Source organism: Drosophila takahashii, chromosome 3L (genome assembly GCF_030179915.1).
Source record: "Drosophila takahashii strain IR98-3 E-12201 chromosome 3L, DtakHiC1v2, whole genome shotgun sequence".
NCBI classification, from domain to species: domain Eukaryota; kingdom Metazoa; phylum Arthropoda; class Insecta; order Diptera; family Drosophilidae; genus Drosophila; species Drosophila takahashii.
In genome coordinates this window covers 9,073,161-9,098,191 of record NC_091680.1, presented here as the reverse complement: position 1 = coordinate 9,098,191, position 25,031 = coordinate 9,073,161, and the positions used below count along the sequence as shown (strand labels likewise).

General features: G+C 44.1%; 1 protein-coding gene across 1 annotated transcript in view; it reads left to right on the top strand.

Annotated features, from left to right (window-relative positions):
• The first annotated feature begins 676 nt into the window (after positions 1–676).
• LOC108059193 (ankyrin-2) overlaps positions 677–25,031 on the top strand; it is a 62,497-nt gene continuing 38,142 nt past the window's right edge. The window contains 15 exon segments of the mRNA XM_070215588.1: positions 677–1,289; positions 8,620–8,721; positions 8,787–9,239; positions 9,297–10,061; positions 10,702–10,905; positions 11,244–12,171; positions 13,533–13,815; positions 14,105–14,511; positions 14,575–14,786; positions 16,427–16,631; positions 19,853–20,012; positions 20,075–20,913; positions 21,027–23,465; positions 23,528–23,626; positions 23,684–23,764. Of these exon segments, the coding sequence (XP_070071689.1) occupies positions 798–1,289; positions 8,620–8,721; positions 8,787–9,239; positions 9,297–10,061; positions 10,702–10,905; positions 11,244–12,171; positions 13,533–13,815; positions 14,105–14,511; positions 14,575–14,786; positions 16,427–16,631; positions 19,853–20,012; positions 20,075–20,913; positions 21,027–23,465; positions 23,528–23,626; positions 23,684–23,764 (7,669 nt within the window). The 5' untranslated portion in view covers positions 677–797.

Below are 25,031 nucleotides of genomic sequence, written 5' to 3'. Positions count from 1 at the left end.
TTAAACAAAATCATGTTGTTTTTAAATTTTACCAATATTAATATATATTTTCAATATACATTTCATTGAAAAGTTTTTAAGATATAAAGTCACAGGATAAAACCCAGTCGAAAGCCTTGCCTCCCACCTGTTAGGCCCTTGAAAATTGGAGCATACTTTCGCTTGACACAAATAGATGAGCCATGTTCCTCTAAAAATACACACAGAGTGCCGCCACCCGCCTCCGACCAAAAAATCTCCAGCGAAACGAATTGGGAGTCCGTGACACAGTTGACAGCCAGATATAAAAAACAGAGCACTACGCACTACGTGGCCAGGCACGGAGGCATCATTAAATCAGCATCCGCAGCCATCCAAAGTCGCAATCAGCCGCTGGAGCGGGGCATCTCTTATCAGCCAGGCGCATAAAACTGGGTCCGGTTAAAGCTCTTCCGACAGGACGACCACGAACACACAGCCGACCTGGAGCCGAAGTGGTTCGGGTGGTGCGACGGCGGGTGGCGAGTCCTGTGGCATCTAAGGCCCAACTGGGATAGCTGCTCCTAGTCAGTCATTTGACATTGCTCCTGCGAGAAGGTTGTCCGCGCTCCGAGCCCAAGTCCTCCGTCGTCGTCCACATCGCGTCCGCAAGTCAGCCATAGTGTATGTGTTCCCCCCCTCCCACTTCTGGGATACATATAAAAGAGCCACCCCCTCGTAGAGCTGTGAAAAATTAAACAAGTGTTACCTAAGCCCAAACGTAGAAAACAAACAAAGAATAACTAAAAAAGGGAGCAGCAGTTGAAGGTTGCGGCAAGATGGCCCAGTTTGTGACCCACATCCAGCCCACGCTGATGGAGGCGTCCCAAGGTCATGTGCCCCACCACCACGGACATCAGGTGGGTGTGCAGCACTCGTCGCATCTGCCCCACAGCGGCCACAACATGCCCTCGCCGCCCACCCACAATCACCACCATGGCCACGGGCATGGTCACCACACTACCAGTGGTGGTGGTCATCATGGAGCAGCCACTGGAGGTGGCCATTCGCAGAGCAAGTCCCACCACCCCACCACCACGGGCCACACCTCGAAGGCCCAGCACCACAGCCCGCCCTCGAGGATCCACTCGCCGCCGGCGGAGCACCACCCGGATCACCCGGGTCACTACGAGTACTTTCAGCACCAGCACGAGCAGATCTTCCACCACGAGGGAGCCAACGGTGGTGCGGGCCACAAGCAGCAGCAGCACCACTCCACCACCCACCATCCCAACAAGCACGAGCATTGCCCCACTGGACACCAGAGTTCGGTGAGTTGTCCTGTCGAGGATTACATCATTGGATTGGGAAGTTGGGAATGGGTTAGGCCCTCTTAATACAGATAGTCACGTGATCGGGACTCCAAGGGGACGAAATTAGAGGTCACACCTAGTTGGCTAGAGGAATGAGTTGGTGTCGTTAAAGTTGGAGAGACTTATTCATATTTTTACGACATCCCTTTTTCATTCACTAAGTTTAGAAGCAAAGTATCTATAAAATGTAAAGTACCTATATCTTGCATGTCATTCACTATATAGTGTATACCCCTATTTCATCTTCTTAAAGTTCGTATGGGAAAAGTACATTTGGAGGTCATACTGAAATTGGTTGAAGTGATAGCCTCCTCTACCTAAGGGTTAAAAGTAAATAGTTGCTTTGATATAACATTCTATTTCGAGCATTGGGATTAGGGTTATAAAAAGTATTTACATTATTTTTTTTATTTACTTATTTATTTATTTTTTTATATCATTATATCTTATTATCCCATAACATCTTGTAAAAGCATATCAGATTGAGGTCACCTTTAAATCAATTGAGCAATGATAATATCAGCAATCTTCACCCATAAGTAACTTTCGCATCTTAGCTGACATGAATCATCCTTGAGCATAACAATGAATCACAACTTTTCGAGGCTTCATCTTGGTCACATCTTGGAGCGAAAGTAATGCCCATCTCTCCCCATCCCAGCGATGACGCAATGGTAATCCTTGGACCGACTGTGTCCAATGCCAAGTGAGTCATCAGCAGTGCGCTTCCGTTGTCCTTGCGGGGGCATTAACAACTCCTGCTGGCGCCTGGCGTCTCCGAGCCATCAAATCTTGGGGCAACTCCTATGACGAGAGCAGTCCTAAGGTCGCCAAACAGCCAAGAGCTCTTTTCGCAATCTTCTCGGTTTGTTTGGCCTTTATAAATAGCCGACTGGCTAAATGTTTTAGCTAAAACGTTCTCTTTGCGGCACTCTTTAGTGCGATTTGTGGTTGTGGTCTCTGTTCTCGGGTCTACTATGTATCCCATCTGTTCTGGGGCCTCTGGTTCTCTAGTTCGACGAGGCGCATTCGAAAATAATTCAGAAAACGACTCAAATCGCTCGGTGCGGCTGCCGCGTGAGACCCGCTAGACAATATTTAGATATATACGCGTATATCTTTCAATCTATTGGCCCCGTCAAGTTTGAACAACCGGGGGATACCTGGGAAAATGGAGACGCTGAAGAAACGCTTCCCATCGCTGCAGAGTTTGGGCGTAAGTTTCGCGACACCTTGGACTTGAATTTATGTAATGCGTTGGGAAGATCCCCAAAAGAGCAGCCCCCTAAGCATCTGTTTTGGGTAGCCCTATAAATACAAATACGAAATCCGACAGCCAAATTGGCCAGCGAATCGTGCGGTGAATTTTTTACATTTTCTCATAATTTTGTGCGTGTGCCCATTCAAGTTTTCGCCATACTCCGAATCCGTCTCCCGGGTGCAGTGAACTGAACACGGTGAAAATGTTTCCATTTTCTGCTCCCATTCCCTAGAAATTACCAACGATATGGCGGCGACTTTGCCGTGCTCAATTTGCGTTGCGTTTTTTGGGGTCGTCAGAATTATGGGCAATCAGCTCATCTAGCTGGTAATTTACTTAAGGCATGGGCCCAAAACATTCCTGCCACGGTGTTTTTTAAGGGGCTCCGGGGAGGGTCATTCAAATATCATATTGCTGGCGACAAGCCACCGCGACATCGATGCTAACACAAATATTAACTTAAACACGGGGAGGTTTAAAGAACTTTTGCACAGCATCGAATAATGGATACTCTTCTGGGTTTTAGCAGAAATTAATATAACGTGGAAAAGTGTGCCGTGCTTATATATAAATATAGATGTTTACAAAATAACTTTGTTTAGTGAAATTTGTTCTAAAATTTTAGAATTACGGCTATTATTGAAATCTGAAGAATGTCCTAAGAAATCCATTTAGAAATGCAAACAAATAGTGAGTTATAGTTTCATTTAAGCTTCTTGTGACCCAGCTTCTTGATAACCAAACTAAATTTGGAAACTCGTGCCACTTTTCCCCATTGGCTTATTGATATCCTAAGCAGCCCAAGGAAGGAAAATGTAATTAAAAATCTATCAAAGCGAAGGAAAGCAGAAGACCCCTTTGAATTATTAATTGAGCCATAGACAAACGACAATGGCCAAAGGCATTGAGAGAGTATAAACATTGCTGGAGTGCCTGGTAACATGCGAACAAGCCATTTGTTTTCGGGCCAACCCTGCAACCAAAACTCGGGCCAATACTCGATGGGCTTTTGGCTTTAAAGTGCGAACGGAAACCCTTTCAGCCGGTCAAAAGCAAAACAAACAAGCCAATGTTTGGCCAGGCGAAAAAGGGGAAGCTCTTTAATTAAATTCAAAATGTGTCTGGCACCTTGCTGTCGGGTTTGCCACCCCTGTTAGCCCATTTAATTACCTGCAACGTGATTCACGCACACTCATTCCTTTGTTTACTGCACAATTTGTCCCGGTCACGATGCAATTTGAAATGCAATTTTATGCAACCGCTCGAAGGGGTGGATTTGGCTGGCAGTAGGGGTAGGTTTCCTGTCCCTAAGAACCCAAACTAATGGCACTGCCTTTGCCTTACTTGGCACAACGTGACTGGGAATGCATACGCATCTGCATCCGATTGAGATTTTCGACCTTTGAATGTGGTGCCAAAGGGGGTGGGTTTGGGGGTGTGATTTTTTCGATTTTCGAATTCCGAACCCAGTTTCGAAATGGGAAGTAAACAACATCCAGTTGAGCGGTGCGTCTGCGCAAAAGTTAATCCCCAGCTGGAAGGAAACCTACCCATCATCCGTCAGCCGTCAACCAACTGTGGATTGTGTGCACTCGGCCCGGCCTTTATTTACTCTCGGTCAACAAAGTTCCGGGCCAGGAGATTATCTAGGGGTAGGACCACGACCAGTGGGCCATTCCATGTTCGCCGAATGAATTTTCGTGTGTACTTAGCTAATTAGACTAATGTGCTAACTGAAACTGTCGGTGGAATTTAATGCCTCGGATTTCATTGTACGAGCAATGAGGGGAAGATTAATGTGGCTGTTGTTAGGATAGTTGTAGTTACACCCTGGATGGGATGATTGCAACTCGGGTAAATATTTGTAATGCGAGTGGGGGTGGTCAGCAAAAAATAAGAGGGACTTCTGAGCGCAAAGAAAAGTCGTGAAATGGTAAAATTTCCCTCAAGGAACCCGAGATAATTACACATTGAATGAATTTATAACAAAATGTAATACACAATTTTTTTAGTCTTTCAAAACAGTAAAGTAACTTATTCAACTTTAAAGCAGGAACTACTTTGAAACAAGTTCTAAGGTTCGACGAAAAGGGTTGAATGGCATTTAAATATTTTCTATAAAGGCTTTACATTTTTGTAATTTTTGCAGGCTTATAAGGGTTTTGTAAGGAAGGGAAAAAACTCCCCTAAAAAATGAAATTGATTTTCCGAAGGGATCATATTTTTATGCTTCAGTTACTCTGCAAAAAAAGACATTAATCTTGGTTAGTCTCGAATTACTTTAAAACAATGCAATTAAGTTGAAAATCTATCCTTATTATCCATTAAATATGAAAAATGGTATCTTGAATTTAAAACATTTCATTTAAGTTGACAATAGACCCCCGAAAGGTCTCGTTTCCCTTAAAAGCACGTGCAGGCGTCTATAAAAACGTCAACAATAACAAAGGGCACGTGCCGCATGGAGGGAGAGCCTTTGGTTCGGGGCCCTGCCTCTTTTTCTTGGCTTCCGCTGGCACTTCCATTCGAAGTCCCGGTTCCTGAGGGCGAACTACCCTCGCCACTTTGGGGGTGGTCGTTCCAATTGGAACGGGCGAGTGCGCAGGTCCTTCGATGTCCTGCCAGTTGGAGTTTCAACCACTCGGGCCAGGACTAGTCGCATCCAGTCTGGAGTTGAACATCGAAGAAAACGGCAGCAAAAACGAAAACTGCTCCTCGAAAACCGTGAATTCAGAAGGGACTGTGTGAGAGCAGCCAGGAATCCAATCAGACACACACATACACCGAAAGACATTCACACCCATACACTGACACTGACACGCACACAACCGAATCGGTCGCCTGTACGAACACACCCTCTCGCACACATCCACATGCACTCGTGTACATATAGCTTACATAAAGTCTAAGGAAAAATCGATAGGAGTGCATTAAAAATTCAGCGAAAAAAAAACGGGAAAAGGTCTCGAGCAAAAATCTGCGAGTAGTGTGAATTTTCCGCTTGAGCTGACGGCGAAGAAAAGTCCCAGGCCCCGTGAAAAAATATGACTAATCTGCAGTGACGACATACGCCGCGCTTACACAATTTCTCTACACCAATTAATCGCAGAATTAAACTCGAAACGGCCATTTTCCCATTGGCAATCGCTGAAAAATGGTCACCGAAAATGGAGCTCAGGTAAAACGAAATTTTCATCTTGGTTTCAGTTGGTTTTCACAGGGTGGGGTGTACTTTTCGGGGCCACTGTGGAGATTCTGGGGGGCAGCCATGTTGGCGTCCATTTTGCGGATTATCGATTTTTCGTTGTCTGGCTGGAAAAGTGCAACGAAATTGAGGAAAAATCTGGTGAAATGGGTTCTCGCAGGGAGTTGCAGGAGATAAATCTACGCTTTTTATGGAAAACTTTGGGGTGTCAACCCTTTTTTTCGTTGACAACGAACTTTATTGATTTTTCACTCCACTAAAGGAACCCATTTAATTTATGGGCGTTGCAGGCGATTCCGATTTAAGCCCAAACAATGGTCTAAAAATAATTGCTGTACTAACCAACGGCAACTGGAGCCAGGTGGCGACTCCCAGTGGCACCGCAGCAACCACCTACACCACTGTCCTTTTTACAATAGGAACTGGGTGTGGTGCGTGCGTGTATTGTTGGCAGCAGTGTAAGGTAATCGAGATTTAGGTTAAACCTAATGATGACATGCGACACTGGTGCCAAGATGGGGAAAAATCCATAATACATGACTCACTTTTTCATCCCAGTGCTTAAGAGATTGTTTGTTGGTCCTGCTGGGGACAGCCACTCGGACTTCGATTGGGCCGTTAAGCTTGTGGCCAAGTACCAACACACCAACTTGGCCACACAAGTTCAAAGAAAATCCACTTCAAGGCAAAACTCCTTTAGTCGAGCACCCAATTTGCCCCTCGGTGGAGCCGCTCGTTAGTTATACAATGACGAAAACGGGGAGGGGGAGCGAGGCCGAGCCCAAGAACCTTTGAACTTTGGGAACACGTCTGGGAATCACCTCGCCTTACAGGCAGCGAAAAAAATCTCTCGTTTGTCAGAAAGAAATTATAAGTACGTCAAGTTAGGAGATAAAATACTACTAAAAGAAGGCGATAAAATACTACTAAAATAACACTTAAAAGTCTTAAATACCTATTTAATAAGTTTAATTCAATTGAGTAAATTGTTATATTTTAACTTGAAAATTAATTACCTGGAATAATGTAAAATGATATAATTTATAATTCGGGTAATATATTTATCATTACTTAATTTTTTGTTTTGTTTATAGTAATAAATAATTACAACTATATATAGAAACATTAAAATTAACTACAACACTCAATATATTTATCATTACTTAATTTTTTGTTTTGTTTATAGTAATAAATAATTACAACTATATACATAAATATTAAAATTAACTACAACACTTAATGATATAATTGAAGACAAAACAGGTTTACATTTCTATCAAATTTAATTAAAAATCTAATAAAAAGTAAAAATATTTATCTTATGGCAAAAATAGATTTCTGGTGATATATTTTCCCTGTGCAGCCAAGCAAACAGAACAGAGTTCAGGAAGTAGACGGGGCAAACAAGTTTCTTTTCAATTCGTATGTATGCCCAGGGCATTTGAAATGAGTTTTCCTTTTTGGCCGCTTGTGTATATCCTTCACACACTTCCCTGTTTGCCAAAGGGCGGTGGGTGGATGGGTAGCTGAATGGGTGGGCGGTGCATTGGATTGGGCGGATATGAAGGGGTCTTAACGCTCAGGAAGCGGGTCTACCGGGTGTCTGAGCTGCGGTCCAGCGCTTTCTTCGCTCACTTCCAGTGCGAAAATTTCCGATATGCCGACTTCCAGTTGCAGTTTGAAAACGCGACATGACGTCATTTTCGATATCGAAAATCCTGGAGAGAACTGGGGGAGAAAAACATAAACAAAACCACCATCGACAGCTGAGCTTTGCTGAGCGTTGGTGGGTGGTTGGTTGGTTTTTCGCTTCGGTGGGTGGGCGTTGGCCATTAGACCGAATTACCCGTACACCTGCGCCAAATGCCGGAAAAGCTACGGTGACCCCTCGCCTTGACCGACGCCTCGTGGATTGAACTTGAGGCAACGAGCAGGTGCATAATAACCACATATAACAATTGCACCACCTGACGGGACACCAAACTTGGAGTTGCGCAACCTAGCAACGTTCTATATAACTCCAAGTCCCCTGTTTTTTTATTGCCACCCACACAGCAGGTGATGAATACGCAACTGACACGCAACTAGCTGAAAATTAGATGTACAGTTTCCCGGGCCAACGGAAACTTGGCTAAGATATATAGCATTGCCGTTGATAAGCAGTCAGGCAATTACTTCTGGTCGACCTTAGCCTTATTTGATAGTTGATAATAAACGCCATTTTCTAACTAAAGCCAATTATTATTCTTCCTTTTTGAAGTTTGCATACTATTTATAGGGTCATTACCATTAATCCTATAGACTAAGTAGAAGAATTTAGAAAGAATGAAGTTAAATTCATGTGTATATCGTGTTTTTCTAAAACTTTGTTGGCTAAGATACATTGCATTGCCGTTGATAAGCCGTCTACTTATGGTTGACCCTTGCCCTATTTGATAATTGTGCAAAAATAAACGCAATTTTCTAACTACCTAAGCCAATTATTATTCTTCCTAGAAGTTTGCAGGCTTTTTATAGGGTTATTATCATTAATCTTATAGACTAAGGGCCGTTTGTAAAATTTAAAGTAGGAATAAAACCTTAAATTCGTATGGGAAATCAGATTTTTAAGCTTCCTTTCAATTTAACAGGCGGAGGAGAAAACGGCCCTAAGTGAAATAATTATAAGAATTTAAGAAGAATGAACTCAAACAAATTCATTTGAAATTTCGTGTTTTTCTAAAACTATGTTGGTTAAATATTAGCTATAAAAATTTCTCTAATTACCTATACGTTTTTGAATACATTTTACTTACTAGAAAATTATTATTTTTATTTTTTAGGGCGATGGAAACACTTCCTTCCTGCGTGCCGCTCGCGCAGGAAATCTGGAGCGAGTGCTCGAGCATTTGAAGAACAACATTGACATAAACACCAGCAATGCGGTGAGTTCTTATAAAATCGATACCATAAAACAGTTCCTTTATAACCCAATAAATTCCCCCCTCAGAACGGCTTAAATGCCCTGCACCTGGCCTCCAAGGATGGCCACATCCACGTCGTCTCGGAGCTCCTTCGTCGCGGTGCGATTGTGGACAGCGCCACCAAGAAGGGCAACACCGCCCTCCACATAGCCTCGTTGGCCGGCCAGGAGGAGGTGGTGAAGCTGCTGCTGGAGCACAATGCTTCCGTGAATGTGCAATCCCAGAATGGGTTCACGCCACTCTACATGGCCGCCCAGGAGAACCACGATGCGGTGGTGCGTCTCCTGCTGTCCAACGGGGCCAACCAGAGTCTGGCCACCGAGGATGGCTTCACCCCGCTGGCGGTGGCCATGCAGCAGGGTCACGACAAGGTGGTCGCCGTGCTCCTCGAGAGCGACACCCGGGGAAAGGTCAGGCTTCCGGCGCTGCACATTGCGGCCAAGAAGGACGACGTCAAGGCAGCCACCCTGCTTTTGGATGTGAGTGTTTAGGAATAAATATATAATCTAGTTCTTGAATACAAATTTCCTCTCCAGAATGACCACAATCCGGATGTGACCTCCAAGTCGGGCTTCACTCCCCTGCACATCGCCTCGCATTATGGCAACCAGAACATCGCCAACTTGCTCATCCAGAAGGGCGCCGACGTCAACTACTCGGCCAAGCACAACATCAGTCCGCTGCACGTGGCCGCCAAGTGGGGCAAGACCAACATGGTGTCGTTGCTCCTGGAGAAGGGCGGCAACATCGAGGCCAAGACCCGGGATGGACTCACCCCGCTCCATTGTGCCGCCCGCTCGGGACACGAGCAAGTGGTGGACATGCTGCTCGAACGGGGAGCTCCCATTTCGGCCAAGACCAAAAATGGCCTGGCACCGCTCCATATGGCCGCCCAGGGTGAGCATGTGGATGCCGCCCGCATCCTCTTGTACCATCGGGCGCCCGTCGACGAGGTGACCGTCGATTATCTGACCGCTCTCCATGTGGCCGCCCACTGTGGTCATGTGCGGGTGGCCAAGCTCCTCCTCGATCGGAATGCGGATGCCAATGCTCGGGCTCTGAACGGATTCACCCCGTTGCACATTGCCTGCAAGAAGAACCGCTTAAAGGTGGTGGAGCTGCTCCTGCGCCATGGGGCGAGCATCAGTGCCACCACGGAGAGCGGACTCACGCCGCTCCACGTGGCCGCCTTCATGGGCTGCATGAACATCGTCATCTATCTGCTGCAGCACGATGCCAGCCCCGATGTGCCCACTGTGCGCGGCGAGACGCCACTCCACTTGGCCGCCAGGGCTAACCAGGTGAGTCTAACGGTTGGAATTTATTTATTAAAATTATATACATTTTGGATCTGTAAATGCCTTATCCACCAAAAAAAAATCTAATTGATTTTTAAATTTTAAAAATAGTCTACTACACAGAGAGAATTAACCATGATTGATTTGTCTCAAGCTGAGAATTTTCGTACTCAAAATATAACCAAGCACATAAATAATCACTTTGAGTGCAAAATACTGACTTTCAGTGAAAATTTTTGTAATTTTTTCTCCAAACAGGGGAACAAATTAGTGGAAAACAACAAGGAGAAAATAGGTTCCAATTTTAATTAGTCTGAGGCTTATTTTTCAGAATTTTTACTCCAAATCTGTACAACCTCAGAATAAGTATACAAATACTATAATTGAGAATTTCATTTTACGTGATTGATTTTCTCTGTGTAGTTTAATGGACATAGTCATTAAGACAGAACTTTTTCATTATACTTTAATAACGACATTATTTACTATTTTTTCCAAGCATATACATTTTGTTGTTAAATGTATGTTAACGACTTTTGAAATGTGACTTTATAAACTTAATATTTCCAAGGATGGGTTGTAAATCCCTAAAAGTTAAGGTAGATACTTAACACTCTTTGCTATTCCACCTGACCCATTCCAGACCGACATCATTCGCATCCTGCTGCGCAATGGCGCCCAGGTGGACGCCCGTGCCCGGGAGCAGCAAACCCCGCTGCACATCGCCTCGAGGCTGGGCAACGTGGACATCGTGATGCTCCTGCTCCAACATGGCGCCCAGGTGGACGCCACCACCAAGGACATGTACACGGCCCTGCACATCGCCGCCAAGGAGGGCCAGGACGAGGTAAAAGATCTGATTGCGAAAAAGATCACCGACCACATCGACACCGTTTACCTGATGCAGCTATTTTGGATACGCCATCAGGAATTTTTCATTTGATTTTAAGTTTTTTTGGACAGCCCCTTGGTTTTTGTACTTGTATTATGAGTATTATGAGTTGTTTCTTTGACTCTTGTGTTGTTGTCTCTTTTTGGCGTTTTGTTTTCGAATAAATGTTGCAACTCTTTTTTTATTTAGTATTTTGGTATTATGATTTTTTGCGAGCAACTTTGGTAATTTGATTTTTGTGAGATTACCAGGTAGTCTTATTCATGTGATTCTTCTTAACTAAATTTCTTTAGGTGGCCGCTGTGCTGATCGAGAACGGCGCCGCCTTGGATTCGGCCACCAAGAAGGGATTCACGCCGCTTCACTTGACGGCCAAGTACGGCCACATCAAGGTGGCCCAGTTGTTGCTCCAAAAGGAGGCGGATGTGGATGCGCAGGGCAAGAACGGAGTGACTCCGTTGCATGTGGCATGCCACTACAACAACCAGCAGGTGGCCCTCTTGCTGCTGGAGAAGGGAGCCAGTCCGCATGCCACGGCCAAGAACGGACACACCCCTCTGCATATTGCGGCCAGGAAGAACCAGATGGACATCGCCACCACCCTGCTGGAGTATGGCGCCCTGGCCAATGCCGAGAGCAAGGCCGGATTCACCCCGCTGCACCTGAGCAGCCAGGAGGGTCATGCCGAGATCTCCAATCTGCTGATCGAGCACAAGGCCGCCGTCAATCATCCGGCCAAGAATGGGCTGACACCCATGCACCTGTGTGCCCAGGAGGACAACGTAAACGTGGCCGAGATTCTGGAAAAGAACGGAGCCAACATCGACATGGCCACCAAGGCGGGATACACCCCACTGCATGTCGCCTCTCACTTTGGACAGGCCAACATGGTGCGGTTCCTGCTGCAGAACGGCGCCAATGTGGATGCGGCCACCTCGATTGGCTACACTCCGCTCCATCAGACGGCCCAGCAGGGTCATTGCCATATTGTCAACCTCCTGCTGGAGCACAAGGCCAATGCCAATGCCCAGACGGTCAACGGGCAGACCCCACTGCATATTGCCCGCAAATTGGGCTACATAAGTGTGCTCGACTCGCTGAAGACCATTACCAAGGAGGACGAGGCGGCCGCTGCTCCGGCCCAAACTGAGGAGAAGTACCGCGTGGTGGCCCCCGAGGCCATGCACGAGTCCTTCATGTCCGACTCCGAGGAAGAGGGCGGTATGTATAGTATTAAAATCTCCTTAAACCAGTGGTGGCCAGCCATTTCTCTGCCGCTGCGCTGCTAGCTACTCTCACGTACGCTGTAAAGCAGAAAAAAGTCTGTGCTGCTTCTGCTGGCCACCACTGCCTTAAACCCTAACCATAAGCCACAAGATCACTGCCCAGCTAGTCAGCCAGCACACAGACACCGAGCACAACCCATAGTTTACATACCTAGTCCACGATAGTCCTAAGTGAATCCCCGCTCTTTCATGTGTGTGCCAGGCGACACTAACTGGCAACTGGACGCTGGCTACGAGTACGGCATTGGCATTGGCCCGGTCTATCTGCCCTACTACCAGGGCGACAGGCTCTGTGTCTCCAGTAAGTGCCCAGGGCCACTTGGAAACCCCTATCCGTATCCGTATACTCGTACTCGTATTTCTATCCTAAGTGCTGGCCGTTATAAAGTGCACTAATTGGCTGTGATTGGATTAGACTGGCTTTAGAAATTCAACACCAAAGTTTGGCGTACTCAAGGCACTTTATATGGGGCTGAAATGTATAAATGTAAACTATTTCTTGACGTTGTAATTGGGCCAAGGAGTAAAAACTCACTACTTGCCTTTCTATATTCTCTTTTAAATTAATATCTAAAATTATATGACCAAATAATAGGAATTAGAAAGTATCAGGGACGGAAAATCATTAACTCATTTGATAAATTGATTGGCATTTAAAAAATATTCTCTATTCAACAAGACTTATGATTAAAATTCAATAAAATTAAATATAAGGTTTGACTTCACCGACGAAAATAGGATTAAAGAGCTCATATAAATCGAAAATTTAAAGAATTTTAACTTGATAGTACCGTTACTCAACAAACCCAGAACCTTTTGACTTGGCTGTCAAATTCAGGCCGAAGAAAACTATAACTGAATTTGCTTGAAACCGCGGCATGAAAAAATGTACTCCTCTGTGTCTGTATCTATACCACCACTGTTATCGTATCCATGTAATATGCTCCTATTTAATGGTCATGCTAGCTTTATATCACCCTTATATATATATATATACTTATTATAACGATTATAAACTGAAGCATGTGAATCTAACGAAATTTTGTAACTAAAATCAAACTCATTTGCATTCTTCTACTTTCAATGCACTGCGCTCTCATCTGCAAACCAACAATTACCAACCAATCAACAACAACTCTAACACTCTAACAACAACCAAAAACACCAAACAACAATAATAATATCAACAACAACAACTACAACGCTATATGGCCAATTGGACTGTCTTGTGCTTAAACAAAATGCAAATGCTGCGGAATGCCCTCGAAACGCATCGAAATCGAATCAAAACTCTAGGCGAAGACAATATGCTATCAGATCAACCATACCGCTATTTGACCGTTGATGAAATGAAATCCCTAGGCGACGACTCGCTCCCGATCGATGTGACCCGTGACGAGCGAATGGACTCCAACCGGATGACCCAGAGCACCGAGTATGCCTCTGGTGTTCCGCCGACCATCGGTGAGGAGGTGATCAGTCCCCACAAGACCCAGGTCTACGGCAGTTCGCCCAAGGCCACGGTGGACGGGGTGTACATTGCCAATGGATCTGGTCACGATGAGCCGCCGCATGTGGGGTGAGTTTACATACATTGGTTCCTTTTTTTCATGTAACGATTTTATATTTAAGTGTTTCGTTGATTTAAAGAATATTTGACATAGAAAACCAAATATACATACAATATACATCCAATTGACTTTCTAAAGACATTCTTAATAAAGTAAAGCACCTACTTTTATAATGAGACCATGAAGACGAGAAATATAAGTTGGTTTAAATTTTAATTTATTTTAATTTAAATTTTGTTTTTTTTTATTTCCTTTCTTAAAATTAAACTAACAAACTATTTTCCGTTTCTCTTGCAGCCGCAAACTGAGCTGGAAGAGCTTCCTGGTGTCCTTCCTGGTGGATGCCCGTGGAGGAGCCATGCGGGGCTGCCGGCACAGTGGCGTCCGCATGATCATCCCCTCGCGGTCCACCTGTCAGCCGACCAGGGTCACCTGTCGCTATGTGAAGCCGCAGCGCACCATGCATCCGCCCCAGCTGATGGAGGGCGAGGCCCTGGCCAGTCGTGTCCTGGAACTGGGTCCCTGCTCCACCAAGTTCATTGGGCCGGTGATCATGGAGGTGCCGCACTTTGCCTCGCTGCGCGGCAAGGAGCGCGAGATCATAATCCTGCGCTCGGACAACGGCGAGACATGGCGGGAGCACACCATCGATAACTCCGAGGAGATCATACACGACGTTCTGCAGCAGTGCTTCGAGCCAGAGGGTGAGTGGGAATGTGATTTTAGTAGTAGTCTATATCTATAACTGCCACTCCTCGCCGCCACAGAGATTGCCCAACTGGAGGAGCAGGCTGGCAACCATGTCTGCCGGTTCGTCACCTACGACTTCCCCCAGTACTTTGCCGTCGTGTCGCGCATTCGCCAGGAGGTCCATGCCATTGGTCCCGAGGGCGGCATGGTGTCCAGCACCGTGGTGCCACAGGTGCAGGCCGTCTTCCCACAGGGAGCCCTCACCAAGAAGATCAAAGTTGGCTTACAGGTAAACCTCTTTAAACCGCGCAAGGGCGTTGCGCCTGAGAAATTGCGCAAGATAAGCGTAAATCATGTGCCCAAGAAGAAGCGCTTCTCGCTCATCTGGTAAACCAACCAGGGCAGTTATTATATCTGTATCTTAAAGTAAAAGAAACCAGAAATGCGCTATCGGTCGGCAGTATACTCTCCAGCATTTAATCTACAACTTCCCCGAATAATATCAAAAAAGAATGCAAAGATGTTTTCCAAAATGAAAATGAGCATTTATAACCAGTACTCCTATAACCAGTAACTAATAACCATCTATGTTAACCCGCCCCAAATCCTGTGTAGTGAAATATGGTAGATCCAAGTCTCCGAAGTTCGTTTACAGCAGTCCGAGTGGAGTAACTAAGCCAAACTAAAGCCGTTGTAAGCGATCTTCGGAGCTGACTTTTCCAAATGTTATTACTCGTATGAAATATGTGCACTTTGTTTGATTATATTGAGACTCACTTAATAACTTTACGGCACTTTGCTTATGGAGCCATTGTGGAATCGGTATCCCCATGCTAACCTAATCACGAATGCTATGCAAGCAGTGACATACAATAATACAATTATACGAACCGAATAAATTTGATCATGGATCAAGCCAAGTCTGTCAGCAAGCTTATAAACAGCAAGAGCAAAACAATTTGTCCAACTTGATAAGACATATGAAATACTTATATCGAATATTATGATACACTTACCTATATGCTAACTACTCTTAACTATTCATACATTATTTATGATTATTATCTACTTATGCATAAGATTATACTTACAAGTTCTCTGAAATGCAGTACTACCCAATAAATTTAGTTCGACAAAAACTTTTTGCCAATGAAACTGTTTTAATTACTTTTCATTTGATTACTTTCATTCAATTGCTTTTTCAAAAAAGAAAAAAGAAAAAAGAAAAAAGAAAAAAGAAAAGAGATGAGGTGAAAATACTTTGTGAGTTACAATTGGGTCCGGTTTGGAGTGCCTAACGAAGTTGTAACATTTTAGCCATGCCGTAAGCAAAAAACGATTTTATAATGGCCCCACTCATGAGTTCAAATTTTCGCACGTTTTATTTGCAATTAACTGATATATTTGTAAATTTCTACATTTTTAATATTTTCGTTTCTTCTATTGATTTCTGTACATTCTGTATAAAGTCTTGCGTTACCTTTCTAGTTCTTCGGTTGTAGACAGAGTTTTTTTGATAACTAAATTTATTGGGACATAAATGGGCTCGAACATTGTTATCGTTTGTAGTTAACTTATGCTGTAATTTAACTGAAACATGCAATTGCTCAATACAACAAACATTAAAACGATATAACATAAACATCCAACCTATAAGCATTGTACAAAACCAGAAAAACTGCAAAACGAAGTGTAATCGAATCGATGATGTTCACCATTTAGCCCAAAAGACTCATTTCACTTGATTTTGATTTATTTGTTTCCTTATGACAGACAAGAAGCGCATATTTCGTATATAAACTTTTGTTTGTAAATTTTTGTTAAGTTTCATTTTTTTTCATCTCATGATTGCGTGTACTGTGAATAAGCGTGGCCGGTAAATCGATTTTTGTCTATAGTGCCAATCGAAATCCGTTACACTCGTTCTAGGCCCAACCGGTCGATCCCGATCTCACCGCCAAGCTCTTGGGTCGCGGCGTTGCCGTATCGCCGATCGTTACGGTCGAGCCGCGACGCCGCAAATTCCACAAGGCCATCACCCTCAGCATGCCAGCCCCCAAGGCTCACAGCCAGGGGATGATCAATCAGTACTCGGGCAACACGCCCACCCTGCGGCTGCTATGCTCCATAACAGGTAAGTCCCAGCCGATCCATTACCGATCTAAGATCTTTTGTGTTGTTTGTACGATGTGATCCAAGCAGTTATTATTACCAATTACCAATTACCATTATGACTATTACGAAGTATATCCACTTACATTTCCATTACGTTAGTTGATGTTTTTTGAGTATTACTGATCCTCCTCTATACCCCCGAACTTCCACATCCTCTCTCTCTCTCTCTCTCTATCTCTATAAGAATCTGTCTCAGGCCTTCATTTACTTCATTCCTGTTTATGATTTCTTGAGTGTAACTATATATGCTTTCGTTGAGTTGAGTTTGTACGTGCTTCCGTTGTTCGATTTGGTTGTCTATAACATTTAGAATACAAGTATCTCATGTGCCAAAACGTAGTACTATATATATACCATACATGCCATATATACTATATCCAAACCTGTACAGTGGAAATTGCCCAAATCTAAAGCAAAAACTCTGGGGAGCACTCCCCAATTTGAATTGAAATTGAAATTGTAATGATATTGAGATTGAATTGAGAAACATTCGTTTGTAGGTCCCATTCTATCCGAACTGAAACATAATGCTTGTGTCTGTGTAGTAGAAGCGTAAACATAAGTTATTCGAACGGGTTCTTCCGGCATTAGCCCGCATCGTATCGTATCGTATCCTATCGTAATTTCCTTGGAATCTAGACAGTTGTAGAGCATTTGCCATTATCACCTCCGATACGTTCATGCATCAACGACACCCACACACTACACAGAAACAGAAAAAAAAGATAAAGATACAGCTACAGATACAGAAACATATACAACTACTCCACACCTATATCTCGTACTTCAGCTCGATCCCAACCCAGATCAGTGTCATGTTCAGTGTGTCTCTTCATTGTGCCAAACGGTGTTCGTTCCGATACCCTTTGTTCGATTTGCGTTTCTTACCGCTTTAGTTTGTTCTGATGATTTTCGATGATTTCGATTTGTATTTCGATTTCGATTTCGTGTTGAGCAAAAAAACCCAAACAAACAAACTTCAATTCAATTCTTGATTGAAAACCTATTTAATTGTTCTATAATTTCGTACTAATGCGTCATTGCATACGTGTGCACGCATTCCGTTCTGTTTTCTCAATCCATTGAAGGTGTGTTTCGGAAAAGGTCTCTAAAAGGTAACTAAAACTGACTCAAACGTCACAAATACTAAAATAAATAATACAAAAATTCAGAAATTCACAAACATGTATGAAGTTTCAAATTGAAACTGTTTACAAAATAAAATCGTTATTTGTTCATATTTAGTTGTTTCGTTCTATGCCAAACAAAACAAAATAAAAAATAAGAATAACAATATTATTGTGTTGCAAAATGAGGCATACAACCAAATCCCAGAAGAAAATTTGACAAAAAAAATTTGAAAATTCTGCATATTTTACTTATGATAAATTCTCTTGTTAAGAAACTATTGCAAATATTTCAAACAATTTATTTTTCAACTTCTATGCCTTAACTCCTTGGTTTTTACTCAGTTTCGTTGAGTTGTTCCTTTTTAAGTTGCCCCTTTAATTTCCTGAGTTTCGTTGAATTCTCTGCTTGAATTCGGGTTGCGCTGCGTCTTTGGGTTCACTACACCAGATGCTCAGGGTTAACTTCTGTTTGGTGGGGCCTGCTCAAGACCCCACTCGATTGGCAATGTTCTCTAAGCCAAGATAACGCTTCCAGCTCAAAGCAGCTTAGTTTTTGAAGTAAGCTAACTTTCCAATTTACTTTTACGAACCTTAAGCTTGTCATGCAAACGTCTTTGCCGCCTTCTCTTTCTCTCTGTCTAACCTCTCTCCCTCTTACATACAATAATATGAAATACCTAAGCGACTTTCTGACTGCACGCGGTTTAATGCCAAATATATAACTAAACTGCACAATTTCATTAAAGAGTTTGTAGGTTTTGTAAGCTAAACTAACCGCCAACTAAAGTTGCTCTTTGGGCCATTGAAACCGTAATTGAAGCGAGGCCTCCAGATTGTGCCAGATTACTTTGATTTCCTCAGTTGTTAAGTTTTTCAGTTACCGATTCGAATCTTATTCTAATTCCTTACTTACGTATCGTACTTGTTATGGCTCTCAGCTTTACATTTAATTTTTATTAACATTTTCGGTTGGAATGCCGTGCACCTGATTGTAGTTTGTTTATCTGTTGTTTATTGAGCGTTAAACCTTTGCGTTGATTGCTATTATTTCGTGTAAAACAAAGCAGAATTATTGTCTATATTAGTTTTTTTTTCCAAAAAGTAAACCAAATATGAATGATCAATTTCAAATTTCGACTGTTTGTGGCACCAAAGAGAACTTTTCTGAAACCGAATAAATGTCAACTATTGAGGAAGAAACTGAAGTCAAGCGAATGCTGTGGCAAGCTCAATAATATCAATTTCAAACGGTGTTTTGATAATGAACTAAACATATATAAACATAAAAAAATATATCAACAAGTTGACGATTCCTTACATTCCTGTTAAATTCTGTTTAGGTTTGTATGATTTGTTTCTTGATTTCTTGGTTCTGTTTCGTTGGGACTTCAGTTGATTTGAACACATTTACAACAAGAAACACGTGACACGCTCACTTATTTTCCATTCAAGATAAACCAAATAAACCAAATTTGTTTTTCCAAAATATTAAGCATGTTGTTTCGAAACGGCTTCAAAGTAAGCGCAACAAGTACCCTAGTACTCGTACCTCTGTAAATGCTACAGCCCTATCAAATTAACCAAATATATGCTTGAAATCAAAGTGCCTCATCAATTCACACAGTCCACAATACACTCCTCTCTCGACATTCAACATCATCACATTCATGTCATGCCATAGATAACAACAAGATACTAAATATTTCTAATACTTATCGCTAAATACGATTTTAATACTATACCATAATCTGTATACAATAATACTTTTCGTTACTACTCCTATTCCATCTAATTGCTTTGTAATTAACACACACAATCGTAATTCTCTCTAAACAAGTTTTTGTGTTGAGTTTATGGTTTCGTTTGTGAAATTAGTTCAACAATTTTGGAATTCAATTCAATATTTATCTGCTAATGAGACAACAGTAGAGATTTTCAAGAGTTTTTACATACATATATGTAGTCTATGCGTAAACCCCTTGTCCAGGACGTGAGACCCGCCACTGAACGTTTCTGTTTTCCGTCTTCCATCTAACTAATCCCTCGCTAGGCGGACCATCCCGCGCTCAATGGGAGGACGTCACCGGTTCCACGCCCCTGACATTTGTCAACGACTGCGTCTCCTTTACGACCACGGTATCAGCTCGTTTCTGGCTGATGGATTGCCGCAATATCTCGGATGCCACCAAAATGGCCACCGAACTGTACAAGTAAGTGGTTTCTCATCAAATCTCGTAAGTTCCATATTGAATGCATTGTTATTGGAACACAGGGAAGTTATTCACGTACCGTTCATTGCCAAGTTCGTGGTGTTCGCCAAGAAGATCGAACCTTTCGAGGCCAGACTCCGAGTCTTCTGCATGACCGACGATCGAGAGGACAAAACTCTAGAGAAGCATGAGCTCTACACGGAGGTGGCCAAGAGCCGGGATGTCGAGGTGCTCGAGGGTAAGCCGCAGTACATCGAGATGGCCGGAAACTTGGTTCCCGTGACCAAATCGGGCGACCAGCTGCAGTTGCAGTTCAAGGCCTTCCGCGAGAACCGTCTGCCCTTCACTGTGCGGGTTAAGGACCAGCATGCCGATATTGTCGGTCGTACTTTGTTCATGAAGGAACCGAAGGTGGCCAAGGGCGAGCCACCGCAACAGCCCATCTGCATCCTGAACATCGTGCTCCCGGAGGCCGTAATCCCCGACTCCACCACCGCCTTCTCGGACCGCGTCACCTCTGCCTACAGGACTTCAATGTTCAGTTTGAGCAAGCATCAGAATGACCATTACATCGGCGACATTCGCATCGTTGATCTGTCCAACCTTTTGGGCAAGGACTGGATTCAGCTGGCCCCAGAGATTGGCATCAATGCTGAGGAGATCGACGAGATCATCAACCAGAACACAGACAGTATTGCCAGGCAAGCGCAGAGCATGATCCGGCTGTATAAGGACAAGCCCAACTACGATATCCTCTTGCTGGAAACGGCCCTCAAAAACATTGGACGGGACGACATCATGAAGAAGTGCAAGAGTGGGCGACTATCGCATTCGCGCGAGTTCGACGAGACTGACATCATGAAGAACTCGGAGTCCGTGGAGGAGCTCGTTCGCAGAGAAAGTAAGTAGAAGTGCCAATCAGTTATGAAGATCTAACTGTGATCTTTTTATCCTAAATGGCTAACTCATTTTGCACATCTTCCCATTGAATAACCCCTTAAGATCTTCCCCCAGGCAAGCGAATTCAGCAAATCAACGAACGCGAGGAAGTCAAATACTCTGCTGAGGAGAAGGAAGTCGAGGAGTCCGAGTCCGATGAGGAAGCTGCCAAGCGAACGGTTGCCGAGCGACGGGAGAAGATTGTCAAGCGCCTGTCCGTGGAGCGATCAATTCCTGCCTCGACTCAGAAGAGAGAGATCACCCGCGAGATAACCGAGATTAAGAGGAAAAGTCTTATCGAGGACAAGAAGGCTCACCATGAGTCCGAGATACTTATGCAATTGCCTGCTGATAACGTGATCATCAAGACAGCCACTGTACCCGACCAAGTCATCAAGATGAAGATGGGCAAGATGGACTCCACCGAGGTTAGCAAAAGCGAGTTCGACAAGGAACTGACCCACAAGTTCAAGACATCCGGGCGCAGCTCAGAGGAGGAGGACCAGCCATCATCCCCAGATCAGACCGACAAGATTGTCCAGGACATCAGTGCTGCCGAAAAGAAGGAGAAGGATGCCGTCACCTTCAGTCGGGTGACGACGATTACCCGTCAAGAGGCCCGCGACATCACCGAGGACTTCCTGGAGATCGAGAAGCGCAGCCAACTGCCAGCTACTTCCACCACCGCGACCGTTCACGAGAAGTTCGTTGAGGAGGTCAAGGAAAAGACAAGCCCCCTGGCTTCAGTGCCGCAGGAGACCGTCAAAGAGGTCCAGCAAGTCATTAGCGAGGTGACCGAAATTGCCAGCAAGAAAGTTGAGAACATTATTAGCTCCTTCGAGAGCAGCAAACCTGTGGAAGTCACTGCTACCCTGCCCTCAACTCAGGCGGCTGTCGAAACAACGAAGGTCAGCGAGACCATTAAAAACCTGGAGGAAGCCAAGACCATGACTCAGGAGCAAGGGAAAACTGTCCAGGTCATTGAGAGCTCAAGTATTGAAGAGACAATTGCGGAATTCGAAGCCAAGAAGGTTAAATATGACTTCCATGGCGGCGAGCCCAAAACCCAAATCCCTAAGTTCACACGACAGCCCAGCAAGGACTCTATGAAGCCCACAGCAGCTCCGCGTGCTACAGTTGAATCCGAGATTGATTCAGTCATTGAAATTAAGTCCGATAAACCGATCTCGAAAATCCCCGTGAAGACTATACAAACCGAAGCTCAAAAGGTTGCCGAAGTGGATGCACGAAAGATCACTCAAGACTTCTTGCAGGGTGAAAAACTGGCTGCCGAACCCAAGGCAACGCCAGCTGCCAGCAAGATTCCCAAAGTGGAGCCGAGAAAATCGGTGGACAAGCAGGTCGACCGGGAGTCCAAAATTCTGGATGATGTTGTGGCCTCCACGGCTACCATTATGACCGCAGGTCTGGGGAGCGAACAGCTCAAGGAGAAACCCGTCGAACAGTCTGAAATTATCGCCAAGGCCGAGACAGTCACCGAAAAGGTAACCGAGCTGCTCGACACCTTCCACAAGATCGAGGAGAAAGTGGCCAAGTCTGAGAAGACCTCGGACATTTCCAGCAAATTGGAGGATTTAGTCAAGATTGAACACGAGCCGCTTTCGCAAGTTGCACCTAAAGAGGATAAAGTGGCCGGAAAGGTGGCAGAGGTAGTTGAAACATTCCACAAGATCGAGGAGCAGATAACGACCGCCGAAACGCGCAAGCTTACCCACGATTTCCTCAGTATGGAACAGCAAACCCAATTGCCAAGTATTCCACAAGTCGCTGAGAAGCCCCTTGAATCCAGTCTGACATCCACAAGCGCATCGGAACCTGAATCAATAGTTACCGTGAAACACTCGCCGCCAGCGAGTAAGATACCTGTGGTGGAGCCCAGAAAGTCCCTTATCGAGGAGGCTCCAAAGCCTCTGATTGAGCCTGAGCCAGTGAAGGTCACCGAAAAGAAGTCCCTGGATGAGCGACAACTTACCGCTGATTTCTTGAGCATGGAGCAACAAAGCCAGCTGGTGGCCGAGCCTGCCAAAACGCTAGTGGAGGAGGTAATGAAGACAGCCGAGCAAATGGTGGAGCAACCCAAGCAGCAAAAGCCACTTAATGAGCGTCAGCTTACAGAGGATTTCCTAGCTATGGAACAGCAGACACAACTGCCGTCAAAGGTCCTCAGCACTGAGGCTAAGAAAACAGATAACCTGATCGATGGCATTGAGTCAGCGGCTCCAGTTGGAGACAATGCATCTTCATTCCACACACCCAAGCTGACCACCAGTGTGGTGACCCAGGAGCCACAGCAACAAAAACTGGCAAGTGAATATGATAGTGACACCGTTCCACTGAGAGAGTCCTTGAAAGACGAGGGACTTGTTCCTCCAATATCCGTGGAGCCAAGGAAGTCGCTAACCGATGCCGAGTTCTGCAAATCGGTAGGAGAAACGATTACAAAGAAGATGAGCGTGGGCGTGATTGAAATATCCGATGAGCTCAAGAAAATGGGTAAGTCATCCTAGCCCTAAGTCATCTTACCCAACATTTTCTTTTACTTCATATTTCTTTAGAGAGCGAAATCCCTCACTCCCAGACTCCTCCACCCACACCGAGTGACACCAAAACCGATAAACAGAATGAGGAGCCGGAACTGATCAGCTTGGAACGCGGTAAGTTGCATAAACGAAGAGCTTGTCCTTTGGATAATAATCTGAATATGAACACAGACTACCTGGCTGACACTGTGACCACCCTGCATACGACCACTGAGTCGACCTTCGAACGCGTCTCAGCCATTACCAAAATTGGTAAGTGCGAGTCCTGAAATGGGTGGCTGCTCAAATCTATGCTCTATTTCTATGCAATTTGTAATTGTTATGTAAAATTTCTTTATATATTTTCCTATGTTTGCCTTTTTCGGTAAAAGAATATAACTCTATAACCATTATTTTTGTACACCCCTTCTTTTAACTTGAATATATTTTCATTTGTTCTTTTTTTTGCCACAATCCGTAGTGTTTCTTGAACTATTTTTCAGTTCTATCCCATTCCGTTACTCCCACTATTCTCTGTTCCTCTACATTTCGTCTTGATTTAAGTCTAAAGGCTTTTTGTATGCAAAGTACCATTCAACCATTAAACGATTGCGATCTAAGAACTATTAGTTAGTTAACTGTATCTATAAAAACGAATGGCAATCTGCAACTGTGTGTATCTTAATCAAAAAAGTCTGTAAGTGCGGCAGCCAATGTGCCATAAATCGAAACTAACAGGGGATTTCCCAATCCTCGGATAACAAACGCCAAACTGAAGTGCATTGAATGAATATGGCCACGAAATCACGCATATACTTGTACCGAAACGAATGTCGTTAAGTTTCCAGATAATCCAATTACGTTAGCACTGACGAAAGGTCGCAGAAACATGGATAATTGTCTGTCTGGCGCCGTTCTGCGCACTGTATGCATAACACTCGGAGGTGTCAATGTCGGTGGGCCAGCCAATCAATAGATCGAACTACGAATCGATTTTGCGCTAATAACTTTAACTTGTTATCGAAACGCTCTCCACTCGGGGATATTCCAGTCGACAGGAGAAATCCTATTAGTCCATTAGCCCTTGGAAGATCTGCACAGTTAATAGCATTTCCCAGTGGTTCTTTATATAATTTGTGGCTGTTAAATCCACCGCATGGTGGTGAGAAAGCCGACCCCTGCGCAGTTATGTCATAGGGCCAGGGGGCACATAGCTAGCGAAAGCCGAGCGGTGGCGTATACTTAATTTAATTTGCCTCTGGCATTCTTGCAGTACAGCAATAGCCGCGCTTTTCGGGCAGATTTAGTCACGAATTTGAATTTCCCAAGAACGCGCGATTCGGCATTTGGTCAAAGTAGCGACTACTTAGTGAATCTGTGTTATTTTGTGTTTAAAAGAAAATATTTACAAACAGCTGGACTAACTTTTAAGAAGTACATTAGTGTTGATTTGTGATTGTGGTTCATTCAATGCGCAACGGAATAAACTATTTAAAATAAACTTAACCAAACACTAAAGTAACTTTAAGTCTATTCTATT